General features: G+C 41.6%; 1 protein-coding gene and 1 long non-coding RNA gene across 4 annotated transcripts in view; one reads left to right on the top strand and one right to left on the bottom strand.

Moving 5' to 3' along the window:
• The window catches only part of PDCD2 (programmed cell death 2), a 25,912-nt gene extending 9,697 nt beyond the window's left edge, over nucleotides 1-16,215 (bottom strand). For all 3 annotated transcript variants that reach the window (XM_045294700.1, XM_045294701.1, XM_045294702.1), the window contains exon 1: nucleotides 16,074-16,215. In XM_045294700.1, coding sequence (XP_045150635.1) covers nucleotides 16,074-16,107 — 34 coding nt within the window. In that variant the 5' untranslated portion in view covers nucleotides 16,108-16,215. The remainder of the gene's footprint in view (nucleotides 1-16,073) is intronic.
• LOC123522225 lies at nucleotides 1,152-12,669 on the top strand. The gene is made up of 4 exons (XR_006680509.1): nucleotides 1,152-1,247; nucleotides 9,838-9,905; nucleotides 12,317-12,396; nucleotides 12,528-12,669. It is a non-coding gene; the product is annotated as an uncharacterized LOC123522225 (long non-coding RNA).
• Nucleotides 16,216-17,892: the final 1,677 nt, after the last annotated feature.

Raw genomic sequence — 17,892 nt, 5'->3', positions numbered from 1 at the left:
CTCCACCAGCGCGGCCATGGGCCGGCAGGCGCGGACGCGTGGGGCGGGGGCTCTCGGAGCCTGTTTGGCGCCTCAAATACGGCCCTCTGCGCGGCCGGACGTCCAAACCGGAAGGCGGAAGCCGGCCACTAGGTAAAAGCGGAAACGCCTTGGGAGTGCACAGGAAAGTGATTGGAAGAAAAGGGCGAGGAGGCGGAACAAGGGAACACGCCTGCGAAGACCCGCCCTTTGCCTCCGGACCTTCCGGTGCGCCTTATGCTGAGCGCTTGCACAGTCAGAATCCAGGGAAGACAGTGGGACCGACTGCATCAAACACAGGGAAAGTGCACTCAGTTGAGCGTGCTGCAGACAACTGCTGAGCTATAGTACCTCCAAACCCTGGACTATGAGGACTATCTAGAGCACTGATTCTCATCCTTCCTAATGCCGCGACCCGGCTTGAATACAGTGACCCCCAACGATAAAATTATTTTCATTGTTACTTCATAACTAATTTTGCTACTGTTATGAATCATAATGTAAATATATGATATGCAGGATGTATTTTCATTGTTACAAATTGAACATAATGAAAGCATAGTGATTAATCACAAAAACAATATGTAATTATATTGTGAAATGTATGTTTCTAATTGTAAACAAATGAAATTTTCTCTTGAAGCATGTTGGAGCATGGGTAACCGCCTTAATATAACAACAGTAAACTACAAGGCTACATTTTGCGACAGTATGTACAAAAAGCCAACAGCAGTGCGAAGGTTGAGGTACCTTCTTTCTCACCAGATCAGAAATTCTCACGGCAGTCTGCGAAAGCACCGCAAAGATCCTCTTCCACAGCAAGTCTGCTTCTGTATTTAGTCTGCTTCTGTATTAGACGTGATATCAAGCTGGAAAACCCTGTTTCACAAAGATAATTTGTTGGAAATGGAAGAAGGCGCAACACAGTCTCAGACAGAACAGGATATGACTGCATACAACTTGATCCAGAATTTTTTAACTGGCATGGTACCGAATTCAGTTCTTACTGCATCGCTGTTAATAAGTTCAATGAACTCCTCTTGTGCTGTCTCAGGAACATCTTCAACTTTGTGAATGGGCTTCTGGCAAGTGCAAATGGGGTGTCAGGTAGATTTGGAAAGTACGATGAAATTTCATCTGCAAGTATGTGCAAGTGTTCTTTCACAGAAATTATCATCGTGATCTTTTTGTCTGGTGCAAGGACATGTTCCTCAAAGAAAGCAGATAAGGTAGGCAACATGTAAATTTTATTTCCATCCATTCCCCCCTCCCCCGCCAAAGCTGAAATTTCATTTGGAATGATCAGATCTTTTCAGACAAATCAAGGCATGTTGCATTTGGTCCTTGTTGTGATAAATTTAACTCATTTAAGGTGGTAAAGATGTCAACCAAGTAAGCTATTTTCTGCAGTTTACTTTTATCACTGAAAAGTGCTTTGAACTGCGGTCTTGCTTTCTGATTAAAAAATGTTTTGAGTTTATCATGAAGTTCAAAAACACGTTTTAAAACTCTTATTGTTCAGCACATCCAACTCATTGCACAGTTGCGAAAACTGTCGACTGTTTAAAGTGCTTGCCTTTACAAAATTGACAGAAACAGAACGTATGACAGTTTTCATTACTTCTCGTAACTCTGTGGCAGCATCTTCATTGCTATTTACCGATGAATCACACAGTGAGTCCGATGACTTTGGTGACTCATCAGTGCCAAACGTTGAAATCCAGATTGACATCCTAGCATAGCTGGAGCACCATCTGTGCAAACACCACAAACCTTTTCCCAAGAGATCTTATGCTCTTTCAGAAATGAACCAACTGTCTCAAATACATCACATGCAGTAGTTGCCATTTCAAGAGGTTTGCAGAAAGGAAACGCATCTTTAAAGTCACCATTATTAACATAACTCACATAAACCAGTAACTGAACAGTTTACAGCAGTTGTAGATTCATCAAGCTGGATGCTAAATATTGGAAGCAGAGCAGATTTAATTTCCTGGATTACCTGATCAAGAATTTCAGCAGCATGTCATCTATTCTTCTGCGGATAGTGTCGTTAGTTAAGGAAATTGCACTCAATTTCGTAACAAATTCATCTGTGATTATAACTTGAACAATGTCTGTGGCCATTGGCAACAGTAAATCCTTAGCAATGGTATGAGGTTTTATAGCTCTGGTGATTCTGATTGCCACCGAATATGAAGCTTCAACGACTGCTACATTTTGTAGCCACCAGTGTCAAGTCTGGCTTTCTTGAGTCCATCAGCTTTGCTTCTAAAATGGTTGGTAACCTTGCCAGCAAAGCTTGCTATCAAATGGCATTTTAGTTTGTTTGGCTTCATAGATTCAGCTGATGGAACTTCACCACAAATAACACATTGCAGTTTCTCAATTCCTGTTGTAATTGTTGAGGTAAAACCATACTGTAAAAAATCCTCACTATATTTTCTTTTCTTAACGTTCTTCTCTACAGGATCCATTATCATGGGCTGGTTTGCTAATGAAAATAATATATAACAATAGCTTTAATAATACAAAAGATGATACATGGCATAGTTCAGTCAATACTGTTCATTAAAGTTTCCTATGATTTACCATTGTTATTTTTTTTACATACCTCTTATTATCACAAGGGGGCAGTATTCACATCAACCACAGCTGAATATAAAAAGACTGATCTGCATCCAGATTAAGTTCCGATGGTGTGTGTGTGTGTGTGTGTGTGTGTGTGTGTGTGTTAGCAGCAGCAGTTGATGATTTTACATTTACCCAGTAATTATAATTCATGAAGTGTCATTTTACATCCAATACTGCTGCTTTCAACACAGCAGCTGCTCTCTACACAGTAGCTGCTCTCTACACATGTGTGACTACTGGCCCACATAAGTACCTTATGGCGCTAACCCTGTCACATACACCTGTATCTGTACAGGGTGTGTGTGATGGGATTGGCGCGATGATGTCATCATGCCGGTACTCATGTGGGCGTATCTGCATGTGGGCGGACCCGCCTGGAGCCAGACAGAGGAGTGGTGTCTCGGTTCCTAAGACCATCAGGAATATGTGCTCTCCCATGGTCTTAGGCGGCCCCTGTGAAAGGGGTTGCGACCCACAGGTTGAGAAGCGTTGATCTAGAGTGTATCTTTAAGCCTATGGGTCGGATGACCTGAGCATCCCACTCCACTTGCCATTGGCCAACATAGGGGATGAAAATTGCCATTTGCTTTGTATGCTTGTGTTTTAAAATAAGTTCAGAAAGACTGGGAGGTTTGATGTGCACACACTCACTTAGTGTACTGCAAGTTAGTTATGACAAGGGACTATAAGATCCCTTTGAACCAGAGAATCAGAATGAATGATTATAACCACTATGTCAGAGTGGTTAGAGTCCAAGTCCTTTGAATTAAGCATATACCATTTGTGAGTGGTCTGAGAAGTCCCTCTAGCTGATGTCTGAGGGCTGTGGCAGCAGGCAGAGTCATCAGAGTTCCAAGTTTCTAAGTTTTATGGTCAAAGCTAATAGATTTATCACCCAGGTCTCACACAATACGTGCCAGTGGGTTAGAGATCAAGCAAATGGAGATCTTTGCTGTTATGGGTAATTGCTAATGAGGTTGGTTTAAGATTTTATGTTTTCCACATTTTCCTCTCAGTCTATTAAAGACATTCTCGTATGATGCCAGTCAGAGTAGTCAGTAGGGACAGACAGGCACCAACCATGATCTCCAGGTCATGGAAGGTAAGGTTCACATGTTTCCTCACAAGGTTCATTGTTTCCTCATTTCTGTGATTTTCTTCCTTCTTCTTTGCTATGGATAGGGAGAGATCATGAGTTTATTTTAGATGGTTGCTCACAAGTGTTTCGAAAACACTTTCTTGTGAAGGTTTACAAAGCAGATACTCAGTTTTATATTCACCAATTCATACATATTTTGTTTCAACTCTTTGTAATCACCTCAATGTGCCATAACTGATGTCATTTCCTCTGTGTTTCTTGTATCTATTCTTCCTCCTTCCTAGCTCTCTGTAGTTTGTCCTTGTAGAAATGAGGCCCTTTTGATCTTATATGGTTGATTAACTCAGAAGTGAGTTCGGTTCCCAACTTAAGGATGATGAGAACCTCACCAGTAAGCTGGGTCTCTTATGATTTGGGGTTTTATTACACTTTTTCTCTCATCCAGGACCTTCTAATGTGATCCTTTTCAGAACAGATGGAAGTGGGAGCCAAGTACCACTGAGTTCTTCTGGTTTCAGAGGTACAGAAATTGATGTTTGTGTGGTCCTTTAGTCCACTGAACTAATTTTTTTCATACATTTTAATACATCATTCATTCTTTCCCTTGGATGGAAAGAGACCAATAGTTGCACCTTACATGACTTTTCAGAAGACTTTAGTTGCTACACATCACAGTAGGATATAGAACATTGTCTTTGTGAACTATGTTATACCATTTGATCTCGTTGCCCCCACGACTATGATCCTGATTCCTCAGGCCCAGCAATTCTTTCCTTGAATTTTTTTTATCATGTCTTAAAATTTTTATAACTTTCTCTCACTTCCAACTAGTCAGTGCTGACTCATAGCGATGAGCCCCTGTGGATTTCTGAGACTAACTGTTTACAGGAGTAGAAAGCCTAGTCTTTCTCTCTCAGAGCTGCTGATAGTTTTAAACTGCCAACTTTGCCTCACTTTAAGTCAAACTCACTGCCTTAGCAACCTTATAGGACAGAATAAAACTGTCCCTGTTGCTTTCTGAGGCTTTCAATCTTTACAGGAACAACACCTACACTACCCCCATCTTTCTCCCATGGAGTGAAGAAAGCCTTGTAAGCTCTATTTTATCTATGGATATATTTTCAGTATATAGAAATACACACATCAAAATAACCTGCCAAATCTACATATAGGTGCCTTCCAATTTGCCTTCTCACACCCGGTCAACTTTCAAGTCTATCTCTATATCCGCTCATGGCATATTGTTATTACTGTTACTGCAGGATTAGTTGTGTGAGTAATGGCACTTATCTATGTTGCCATTAATCCTTATCCTCCGTCCAGTGTCCTTTATTCCCGTGGTCACTTTTCTTGACCTGTCCATTATTGTGTATTGCCACACCCATCACCCAAGTGTATGCACAGCTACTTCCTCTGGTTAGTGATTTACCCTTCATTTCCCTCCCATCCCTGGTAGCCATCAAAGAATGCTTCTATCTCTGTGCTGACTACTTCTTGACTGTTTATATTAGTGGTCTCATCAAATATTTGTCCTTTTGTAACTGATTTAGTTCACTAAACATAATGTCCTCTAGGTTCATCCATGTTAAAATGTGTTCCATGAATTCATCATTATTTTACCTTCATCATCCCACGTAGCCTTCCGTTGTGTGCATGCATTATAGCTTGTCTATTCATTCACCTGTTGATGGGCACTTAGGTTACTTCCCTCTTTTTACTGCTGTGAAGAGTGCTGTGATGAACATGCCTGGGCATATATGAAGGGACTTCAAAAAGTTAATGGAAAATGGAATTAAAAGGTAGTAGTTTTCCTCACAAACTATCACAGCTCTTATTTCTCTAGGCTATAAACCTAGTAGTGGAATTTCTGCATAATATGCTGTCCTCTTCGAACTTTTTAAGGAAGAACCCTCACCAACACTTGTTATTTCATATTTTATCTTGTTTGTAACTTTGAAATTAGGGTTAGAATATCTCTTTGTTTTAATCTGCATCTCTAATAATTGAAGTTTGTGGACATTTCTTCATAAGTTCGTTGAACTCTGAATATTTTATTTGATGAAGTGTCTGCTCAGCTCTTCTGCCCATTTTAAAATGGGATTGTTTGTCTTTTTGTTGTTGACATGTTGAACATTTCTATAAATTTTAGATATTAATTTCTTGTCAGATGTTCTTGCCAAAAATGTATAGGTTCTCTTTTTAGTCTACTGGTGGAGTCTTTCGATACATTTAAATGTTTAATTTTTAGGGTTGGAATGCAAAAGTTGGAAACAAAGAGGAAGGGGCCATGGACTTGTTGGAAAACATGCACTTGGTGATAGAAACGAAGCTGGAAATCCCATGATAGTTTTGCAGGAGCAATGATTTGTTCATAGCAGTTTTTTTTAATAGCACAGCAGGCAATGATATGCATGGACTTCTCTAGATAGAATACACAGAAACCAAACTGACTACATCTATGGGAAAAGAAAAGCCCTGGTAGTATAGTGGTTATGCTTTGGGCTCCGATTCACAAGGCCCTCGGTTTGAAACCACTGGCCACGCTGCAGTGGAATTACAAGGCTTTCTACTCCCATAAACAATCTCAGAAACTCACAGGGGAAGTTCTATCCTGTCCTCTATTGTTGTTAGGAGTCAACATCAATGCAATGGTAGTGAGTTTGGATTTTAGTTTGTTGGGAAGAGATGACAGAAAAACTTAATAGCAGCAGTTAAAACCAGGCCAGCTGCCCACTGGTGGGACAGACCATCAATTGCTCATATGTAAGTGCAGATTAAAGTTGAAAAAAATTAAAGCAAGTCCTTGAGAGCCAAAAATTTGAAATTTTGAAAACATCTCAAGAACAGATTTGATGCATTCAACAGTAATGACAGAAGATCTCATGAGCTGTGGAGGACATTAAGAATATGGACATTGGACCTCCATTCAAGTATTTTATTTACTCAACGCAAGAACACTTTATTCTATCAAATTGGCATTCCATGATGCACACCTTCCTGAGATGATTGCTGAAGACAAATGGGTGCATAAGCAAATGTGGTGAAGAAAGTTGATGATGCCCAGCTATCAAAATATATAGCGTCTCAGGTCTTAAAGGCTTGCAGGTAAACACCAGCCATCTAGCTGAGAAGCAACAAAGCCCACATGGAAGAAGCACACCAGCCTGTGTGACCACGAGGTGTTGAAGGGATCAGGTATCAGGCATCAAAGAACAAAAAATCATATAACTGTGTATGATGGGGAGTGCAGAGTGGAGACCCAAACCCCGTATGTAGCAACTGGACATCCCCTTACAGAAGGGTCGCGGGGATGAGACTAGCCAGTCAGGGTGCATGGTAGCAACAATGAAACATACAACTTTCCTCTAGTTCTTAAATGCTTCCTCCCCTCCACTATCATGATCCCAATTCTACCTTACAAATCTGGCTAGATCAGAGGATGTACACTGGTACAGATAGGAACTGGAAACACAGGGAATCCATGACAGATGATCCCTTCAGGACCAGTGGTGAGAGTGGCGATACCGGGAGTGTGGAGGCAAGGTGGTATAGAAAGGTGGAACCGATTACAAGGATCTACATATAACTTCCTCTCTGGGGGATGGACAACAGAAAAGTGGGTGGAGGGAGATGTTTGACAGTGTAAAATACGACAAAACAATAATAATTTATAAATTATCAAGGGTTCATGAGGGAGTAGGGAGGGAGGGGGGAAATGAGGAGCTGATATCAAAGGTTCAAATAGAAAGCAGATGTTTTGAGAATGATGATGGCAACAAATGTACAGATGTGCTTGACACAATGGATGTATGTATGGATTGTGATTAGAGTTGTAAGAGGCCCCAATAAAATGATTTAAAAAAGAATATCATTTATGAAAGCAAAAAGTCATTAGAAAAGCAGGCAAGAAAAAAAAGATCAAAGTGGATGTCAGAAGATAGTCTGAAACTTACTCTCAATCATAGAGCAGCTGAAGCAAATGGAAGAAATAATGAAGTCAAGGTGCTAACTAGAAAATTTCAAAGAACAGTTCAAGATGACAACGTCAGGTATTATAATGAAATGTGGAAAGACCTAGAGTTAGAAAACTAAAAAGAAAAAACACAGCATATCTTAAACTGAAATAGCTCAAGAAAAAACAAGCCTCAAGTTGCAATATTGAAAGATTCGATGAACAAAATATTGAATGATGCAAGAAGCATAAAGAGAAGATGGAAAGAATACACAGAGTCACTGTACCCCCCAAATTAGTTGACATTCCGTTTCAGAGGGTAGCATATGACCAAGAATCAATGGTGCTGAAGGAAGAACCATCAAGCTGCACTGAAAGCATTAGCCAAAAACAAGGTTCTAGGAATTGATGGAATACCATGGAAATATTTCAACAAGCCAATGAAGAACTGGAAGCACTGTACCAGGAAATTTTGAAGACAGTTATTTGGTAAGCTGATTGGAAGAGATCCATGTTTTCACCCATTGCAAAGAAAGGTGACCCAATAGAATGATCAAATTATAGAACAATATAATTGACATCACATGCAAGTAAAATTTCACTGAATATCATTCACCAGCTTATGCAGTAATACATTGAAAGGCAGTTGCAAGAGGTTTAGGCCAGATTCGGAAGAGGATGTGGAACAAGGGATATCATTGCTGCTGTCCAGTGGATTTTGGCTGGAAGCAGAGAATATCAGAAGAAATTTTATGTGTTTTATTGACTATGCCAGGGCATTCGGCTCCATGGACTCACAAGGGGTGTTGGGTGAAAGTCAAGGAAGCAGACAGCTGAGTCTTCTGTAGAGTAATACAGGCAGTCCAGCACAGGCAGCAAACAGCAGAACAGGTCACCAACAGTCAGCCAGATGACAGGGTCCAAGAGTCCCCAGTTCAAGTGCCCCCAGCCCCTGGGCTAGTCCCAGGCTTCTCAGCAGTGCACAGAAGGCTCTGCCCCAGCTGATTGTAGGAGCTTGGATTTTTCTGTGTTTGTAAACCCATGCCTATGTAATACAAAGGGTGGTAAGAGGTCTTTGACTCAGGCTGCCAGAGTGGTGGGTGAAAAGGGTTTCACATGGCAGCTGGGTAGTGTTTGGATTTTGTTTCTATCTTAGGGAGCTGAGACAGAAGGAATATGAATGCCAGGCAAGGGAGAGACAGCTGTCGGAAGTAGAGGGAAACGCATCATTGGCTGTGGAGGAAGTGACCAAATACAAGTGAGTTTAGCTACTAGATGCCAATGGCTTATAGCAGCCTCTCGGTCCTTTTGTCTTCAACATGGCCTGTTGTTTAGACTTAGAAGGCATGCTCATGGATAAATCACACAAGAGTAAAATGTAAGGTTACAAGTGAAAACATGTTAGACCCCCAAAATGTTCTGATCTCAATGCTGGGCTATCTGTGGGGGGCGGCATTCACACACACATGTTCCTGCGAGAGCAGTGCTACCTGTCATGGTTCTTGGGGAAGCATTTCTGAATGCTTTGAATGCATTTATGAAGCATAGACCATAGAAGTGATTATGCCATTGGATAGAACCAGGTGTTACAACCCTGGGGAAGATTAATGGAGGAAAATATTAGTAGCAGGATTGATTGGGGACATAGAGAACAGTTAGGGACATGATTATATATCAACTCAGAACTTCCCGACCTTCAAAAATAAGTAAGGAAACTGAGTAATAATACTTCTTGTTTACTGAACTCTTAGAACTATGTGATTATGTATACATGTGTGTGAATTAAAAAAATAATACATCACTCAGGGAACTGAAGTTTGGGTGTATTATTTAATACTGTTTCACTCACTCTTACAGACCATTGTAACTCATAGGCAAAGGGTCACAGAATGCGAGAGAATCTGGATCGTCCAGAGTGCTGACTTAGACACCGGGTAGCATTTGTTCTGCTCCGTCTCATGTGCTCCACACCTGATGCACATGATTATAGTGGCTCTTGTGCTGTGTGCTCTTTTCCAGACTGCTAAGATTGAGTGGAAAGCTCATGGCTCCTGGGTGAGTTTTTGTCTGTCTGCTTTTCTTCCTCGTGTGCACGGTCTGTCACAACTCAGCAGAGGGTTGTTTCCCTCAACAGGTCAGAACGCATGCTGCCGAAAGGGAGAGGGTCGATCAAAGGAGGAAGACCACCCACGTGACACACAGGTATGGCATCCTTACTTAAAAGTGTATTTTCTATTTGGTTTCTGGTATCACACTTGGTCTTCTCTAGCTCATTCAAGTCCATTTATACTTTACCTTGAAGCTTGGAAATTATCCCTAACAGAGTAAAGTTACAAGACGGGGTGCCATTTTAAGGAACCTTAAGATACTTGGAAGACCTGACTTGCAGAAAGTTAGGGCATAGTTTGTTAGAAAGTAAAGTAACCTTTTTTCCAGGGCAATACATGCATTATCTTGGAAACAGTCAGGCGTTTTGACGGAAGAGATTGTCTCATGAGTGACAAGACACTGCCCTCCTCAGAATGGCTTCTTGGGCCCTTCCCCTGTGAATGGTAGAGCTCTTTCCCTCCACTGACCCTGTTCCCCCCAACCACCCCCAAGCCCCACCCCTAGCCAGGCCAGCACAAAAGCTTTTGGTGATGTCTCACTGAAGCTACATGGGACCACAAAAGAGTTGAGTCACGCCCACGTTCCACCTTACATTAAAATTCTTGAAAGTTCTTTCCTTCAGCCAAGTCATTTCACATAAGCAGTATTTTAAAATGTGAGTGGATATAGATGAACAGCATATGGCAAGCTTTGCTTCAAAACTGCAAACATTCATTTCTTTAGGTGAGGGATTGGGGGATATAAAAAGGCTTTTCCCCAGCATGTCTCCCCCAGATATGTCAGACCTAGGACACTGCTTGCAACTAATGGTAAATTATTGTCAAGTTATCTCCCTGAAGGCATCAGCCATCCAGAACAATCAGACCACTGTCACATGTGAACCCTTAGCCCCCTCTATTCCTATAGCATTTAGACCCTAAGACCATCCCCTCCCATTGCTGCATTGCCTATGGTGCAACCTCTTCGTATGATGTATGTGGTTACCTTTAATCAAGGGGCTTGTATATATGAGCCTTGGTTAGAAATAAATCTCTCTATCCTCCTTCCCTCCTTCCCCATTCCCTCTCCCTCTTCCCTCCTCCTTCTACACCTCCACGTGGACCATAAAGTGGGGCCAAGGTGAGCATGCTACCATGAAATGTGTATAACTCCATTATTTTACTCTCTCTCCTATCTCTCTTATTCTCTATGACTTTACTGTAATCTTTATATATTATAGCCATACAATTGCCCATGATCAGTTGTCAGGGGCTGGTCTCCTCTGACAAGAGATGTCTTTTATTCTTTTTGTTTTAATATTTTACTGTACAGTAAATTCATCCATAACTTTCTATATAATTTATCCATTCACTGTGGTAAATTTAACCCTCTAACTTTGCCAATAATTTATCATAGATCTCTTCTCTTGTGGTTGGTGATATAGTAACATGTATAAATCCATATGTATGTATTACCTGAAAGTTAGATTTTATATATACACTGAAAAAAATTAAGTCCATCTAAGGCTTAAAGAACAGGGCCAAAGGTACTAGTTTACTGATATTATTCCTATTCAAAGGTCTGACTTCAATTTTTAATTTGTACTTAAGTATGAAACATTTCCTCCAGTGTGCATTGGGAGACCCCTGATTTTAGTGGTCAATTCAGCAATTGGGATGGAGACTTGTTCTTGGGCCCAGAGGTCATCTGAGGCATCTGGGAAAGCTACCAACTCTGGAAAAAAATATGCATATGTGATAGAATCGAGGGTTGTGGGGCAGTTTGTTAATGTTCACACAGAATATGCTGAGTCACAGGCACCCACAGATGCAGTCTACCCTGTCCTACAGGGTTGCTATCAGTCGGAACTGACTTGATAGCAGTGAGTTTGTTTGTCTCAACCCACCTCAACGCCTGGCAACCTCTGATCTTCTCATTCTCTCTCTAGTTTTACATGCAGTTGCAATTTTATAATATGTAACCTTTATAGACTGCCTTCTTTCAGTTAACATTATACATTTAAGGTTCTTTCTGTCTTTATAAAATTGATTGTTTTCTTCTGGTTGAATTTCCCTTATTTTAATTGTTATTTATTTATTTTGTTGAGTTGTAGAAGTTATTTGTAAATTGTTTATTATTGTTATATTCTTTTTTATTGTTATATTCTTATCAGATATATATTGTTCCCAAATAATATCTCCCATTCTGTAGGTTGTCTTTTCACGTTGTTGATAAAATCCTTTGCTGCACAAAAAATCCAAAAGTTTATAATATGTGGTGATATTTTATTTTTTTTGAGGTGCAGATTCTAGGCTTAGGGAAGTCACTTGCATTCCCATCTCCCTTTACCTTGGTGTCCTCTTCCACTGTTTTGTAAATTGACTGCTATGTATTTGATAGAGCATGTTGTCTGCTTTAATATGGTCTATTTAATTCAACTGCTAACATTTGGCCCCCTAAAAGAGAACTTGGGGGGAAATATGCTGAGTCAGACTAACCCTAAATGTATCCTCTGGCTTTATTAGGTGCAGGACATGGTTCAACTCCTGTGAAGCACAGCAGCTCTGGAAGCTTCGTCCTCTTGAGGGGGGAGAAAAGAGACCTGGTAAATACTGGCATCCTTTTCCATTGTAATGAAATGGTCCAGGGAATTTTCCTACCCCCCAGAACACACTCTCCTTAACCCACTTCTTGTGTGTGCTGTCTGTGATTTCTTGACTCTTGTTAACTTTGCAGGAATGAAACTATTCTCCAGGAACCAGGGACCAGAAGAATTCTATTTCCAGCTACTCGGTGGAGGAGCTTCGAGAAGCCAGAAGTCCTCAGAGGCTGTGTTAGTCAGGGTAGACTAGAAAAACAAATTCATAGACACACTCATATGTGCATAAGAAAGAGCTTTTTCAGAAGCAACAAAGCCCACATGGAAGAAGCACACCAGCCTATGCAATCACGAGGTGTCGAAGGGATCAGGTATAAGGCATCATCAGAACCAAAAATCTTACCATAGTGAATGATGGGGGGAGTGTGGAGTGGAGACCCAAAGCCCATTAGTAGGCCAATGGAGATTCCCTTGCAGAGGGGTCTCGGGGAGGAGACGAACCAGTCAGGGTGTGATGTAACAACGATGAAAAATACAACTTTCCTCTAGTTCCTAAATGTTTCCTCCCCGGTCCCACTACCATGACTCGAATTCTACCTTGCAAGTCTGGCTAGACCAGAGGAGGTACACTGGTACAGATAGGAACTGAAAATACAGGGAATACAGGATGGATGAGCCCTATAGGACCAGTGGTGTGAGTGGCAAAACAGGGAGGGTAAAGGGAGAATGGGTAGGAAAGAGGGAACCGATTACAAGGAACTATATGTGACCTCCTCCCTGGGGGACAGACAACCGAAAAGTGGGTGAAGGGAGACATGGGACAGGGCAAGATATGACAAAATAACAATTTATAAATTATCAAGGGCTCATGAGGGAGGGAGGGAGTGGGGGGAGTGGAAAAATGAGGACCTAATGCCAGGGGTTTAAGTGGAGAGGAAATGTTTTGAGAATGATGACGGCAATGAATGTACAAATGCGCTTTACACAATTGATGTGTGTATGGATTTTGATAAGAGTTGTATGAGCCCCTAATAAAATGATTAGAAAACAAAACAAACAAAAAACAAACCAAAAAAAAGAAGAAAGAGCTTTTTGTACAAGAGCAATAGAGGCCAGATCAAGTCTATAAGCCCGATAATGGTCCATATGTTTGATACCAATCTATAAAGTCCTCTTCAGACTCATGAAACACATGCAATGATGCCAAATGCAGGAAGATCACAGGCCAGGGGGTGGACGGTCTTGTGGATCCAGTGGCAGTGTAAGCACCAAGAGAGAGAGAGTCTCCCGCCTCCAAGGAGGAAATACAGAAGTTCCCAGAATCCTCAGGAGAAGGCCATGCCCATACAAAGGCCTCATTGGCTATATCCTGATTGACAGCCTAGACTCACCCCTACACTCTTAATCTTCAAATTGACACCAGATTATGCAACTACCACAGAACAACCCTTGTCAATTTGACGCTTTCACATAACTCTGTAGCCATATATAACTTTCAAACAAACAATAATAAAATCATATCTGTACCTAATAGGATAAAATGCATACAATTAAAAATGTGCCACTTTCATTTAAACATAACATTCTATAAGTGAATGAAACAAAAATACCCTATGCCTAACAATTGCAGTTAAGTAACACCTACACCTTAATCCTATAATCCAGTGAAAATATTCCCCTACCTATGACAGTTTGTAAGCCAACCACTTCATGCCTTTATCCCCCACCATTTTGCGTATCAATTTCTATTCTGCCCACTTACATCAACCCAGTGCTCTGAGGAGACAATCCTAATCTTTGATGTGAAGAATCTTCTTTCCGGTTGGAACCTTGTGAAGTCCGCAACCATAAGCAAAGTCAAATCAGAACAAGCCATCCATAAAGTCAGTAGCAATATGTACCAGTTTATAGGCTCAAAAATCTTCTCTTCATCTGGCTGGGTTTTGGTCAACTCATTGTGGGCTTTCTCAGCCTCGCCAGGTGTCCATTGAACACCTCACCTTTAGACCATGGGTGCATCACAAAATCTCAACAAGCCTAGCTCCTTTGTGTAGGCCATGAACTTGAAGATCAGTCAACCTGCTCTCATCTTCTCTAGTTCCTATAAACCAGCTCCATGGGTGTCAGTGGCCAAGCATCTCAGCGCTGGCATGGGTTTCTATGCGGCTTCTCCAGCTCCAGAGGTCTGGCTCCATCAGCCTATCTCCATGTGTCTTCTCCGCAGGGATGTGTCACAGAGAGTGAGCCGAGAGAGAGAGAGAGAGAGAGAGAGAGAGAGTCTCCCACCTCCAAGTAGGAAATACAGAATCCTCAGGAGAAGGTCATGCCCATACAAAGGCCTCATTGACTATATCCTGATTGACAGCCTAGACTCACCCCTACACTCTTAATCCTCAAATTGCCAGCAGATTATGTAACTACCACAGAGGCTGAGGCTGAAGGGCTCTCAGGTTGTGTTTCTGGAAAGAAAACCAGGAGAATGGCACTCAATGCCACTGTTCTCACTCTCACATACAATGGACCCTTTCGAATTGCTCCCACTGGGAACTTGCTGGGTTACTGAAACATGAGTTTGCTGTTGTTTTATCCCTTTATTTTTTGGGGATAGGTGTAATCCCATAACCAAAGCATGGGTCATCCCTCCAACTTTCTATTGTGTGTTTCTCACAATATTGAATGAACTCAGTCACGTATATTTGTTGTGAATTTCACAATTCATCATTGTTCCTTATGTGCTTTGAAATGTGCTGTAGAATGTCTCAATTTTGCACAAAATAAAATTATGACTTTAAAGTCATTGTATACTGGTGAGATAATGTACACTAGAATTGCTGTAATGTAGACTAAAGAAGAGCGTATCAGTCAATACCAGTAGAGAAATTTCCTGTAAATATGTACAACTATCTCTGCCTGTACACCTGTTATCTCCAGAAAGTCCTGTAGTCCTACTTCACCTTGGATTATTTGAATTCTGTTATGTAGACTGTCCAACTAAATCATTAAAGTTAAAAGTAGTCTGCACCTCATGGTTTACCTTAAAATACACACACACATGCACACCCACACACAATAGTATTACACATGAATAAGACAAATATTGTATAGCACGAACGAAACATAAAACTTACCTCTAGTTCTTTAATGCTTCGGCTCCCCCCCCCCCCCATCATGATCCAAATTCTGCAGATAAGAGCTGGAAACACAGGGATTCCAGGACAGATAAGTCCCTCAGGACCAATAATGAGAGTAGTGATACCAGGAGGGGAAGGGGAAGGTGGGGTAGAAAGGGGGAGCCAATCACAAGGATCTACATACAACCCACTCCCTGGGGGATGGACAACAGGAAAGTGGGTGAGGGGAGACATCAGACAGTGTAAGATATGACAAAATAATAATAATTTATAAATTATCAAGGGTTCTAAAGGGAGGAGGTCGGGGAGGGAGGGGAAAATATGAGGAGCTGATACCAGAAAGCAAATGCTTTGAGAAGGATGATGGCAACAAATGTACAAATGTGCTTGACACAATGGATGGATGGATGGCTTGTGATAAGAGTTATACGAGCCCCCAACAAAATGCTTTTTTTTAAAGAAAGAAAATAAATAAGCTAACCTAAAATTTAAAAAAAGAGAGAGAGAGAGACACAGAGTTACAGTCCTGGAAACCCACAGAGACTGTTGTACCTTGTCTTACAGCCTCACTGTGATCAGAATCCATTTGAGGCAGTGTGCTTGCTTTGGTTTTCTGCTTTGCCCACTTCCATGAGGACAGTCTGAGCTTGCGGTGTCCCGCACCTGCATAGGGTCTACGACGACGGTAAGAGGTGGAGTGGGAATAAAGAAAGACAGAACAACGGGGTTGGGAGGACTGGCACAAGGCACCAGCAAACTTATTTTTTACACACTCTGTGTTTATACTATTTCAGAAGAAAGCAGTTATGCTTGAACACAATCACCAAGTCGTGCTTGGCTGGACCGTGCCTAATTAATCGCTGTAACTAGGAACAAGCTCAGAGAGCGTTTCGTTCTCAGGAAGCCTTCCTAGTTCCTCCCATGCCAGCCGTCAAACCTTTGCCAAAAGTCAAACACAATATCATGAGCTTTAACTGTTAGCATTCCAGGGGGGACAGGGCAGAGTCCAGGGCCATGCCATGTCCTCTCCATCACTCAGACTCTGCCTGATCCATGACAGTTCCCAACATGAGCTTATAATGTTCATTGCTTCTTGTACCCTGCTCAGTCAGAGTGGCCCCTCTAGCCTTCCCAGTCACTAATATGATCGATAAGGAATAGTCACTTGGAAATTTAATGCCAAAGTAGTCTGCCTACAATTATGTGTGTCTGGCACTGTTAGGTTTCTCGAGTGGATAATACCTCAGTTCTTGGCTTCACACAGTGACAGAATTCATGCCAAAGCCCATTTTGTAATGCAAGTGGATTTTTATGAAGGACCAGATAAGTTTCAGGAGTTACAGTCTCAAAGTGGTTCACAACTGGGCATGAGCAACCTCATGAAAAGAGCACCCACACATGAGGAATGGGGGTGGGAGGATCCCAGGGACCGAGGGGTCGAGGGATCAAGGGTCAATAGGCCATGGAAGTCAGAGAGCGAGGGGACCAGAGCATGGGGGCAAGAGAGTGAGAGCACGAGAGGCTGTGGGCCCCAAGCAGGAGTTAAAGAGTTATTGGGTTGTAGTATACTGAGGGGTTAGGGATTAGGTATAACTGTTAATGTTTTAGGTTTAGGGTTAGGTTGCGTGCAGTTAGATTTTATGTCAACTTGACCCTATGTGAAAGTGTAGGGCTGGAGACCAACCTATCAATTAGGTCACTGCCTAATGATGCCTCCTTAGGGGTGTAGTCTTTTCATAAGAAAGTGAGAAATTCTCTGCCTCTCTGGCCTTTGGCCTTCTTGCTTGCTGGGACCATGTCTGCCTCCCAGGATGGCCCCATAGGCCACCAACTGGAAAGCTGTTGGTGCCTTGCCATCTTGCCACTTACCTTGAATCCATGGGACTTTAAACTCAGTATGATCTGATTCCTGCTTCACCTTTCTGCATCATCAGCCAGTAGCTACATGAGTCTTAAGAGGGCCCAGGCTAGAATCAGATGCATGTAATTGAGTGGACTGGGTTGGGATGCCTTCTCAATATAAAGTTCCCTATTCATACATGTATGCCACTGGTTTTGTTTGTCTAGACAAACCAGTCTAATACAGAGTGTTATGGTTATGGGGTTAAGGTTAGAATTAGGATGCGAGTCAAGATTAAGAGGTTAGGGAAGGATTATAGTAATGGGTTTATGGTTATGGATAGAGGTTTAGAAAGTTAACATTAGCATTAGAGAGTTAGGGTGAGTGGATTACTTTTAGGGTAAAATGGCTAGATTAGATTACTTTTAGGGTAAAATGGCTAGATTAGGATTAAATGGCTAGATTAGGATTACTTTTAGGGTAAAATGGCTAGATTAGAAGGCTAGGATTTAAATCAAAGGGCTAGGGTTA

This window comes from Echinops telfairi, unplaced genomic scaffold (genome assembly GCF_000313985.2).
Source record: "Echinops telfairi isolate 266 unplaced genomic scaffold, ASM31398v2 ScPeMD7_3533;HRSCAF=4204_0, whole genome shotgun sequence".
In the NCBI taxonomy this organism is placed as follows: Eukaryota; Metazoa; Chordata; class Mammalia; order Afrosoricida; family Tenrecidae; genus Echinops; species Echinops telfairi.
Note: the sequence above shows the minus strand (reverse complement) of the source record. Positions and strands in the feature narration are given on the sequence as shown.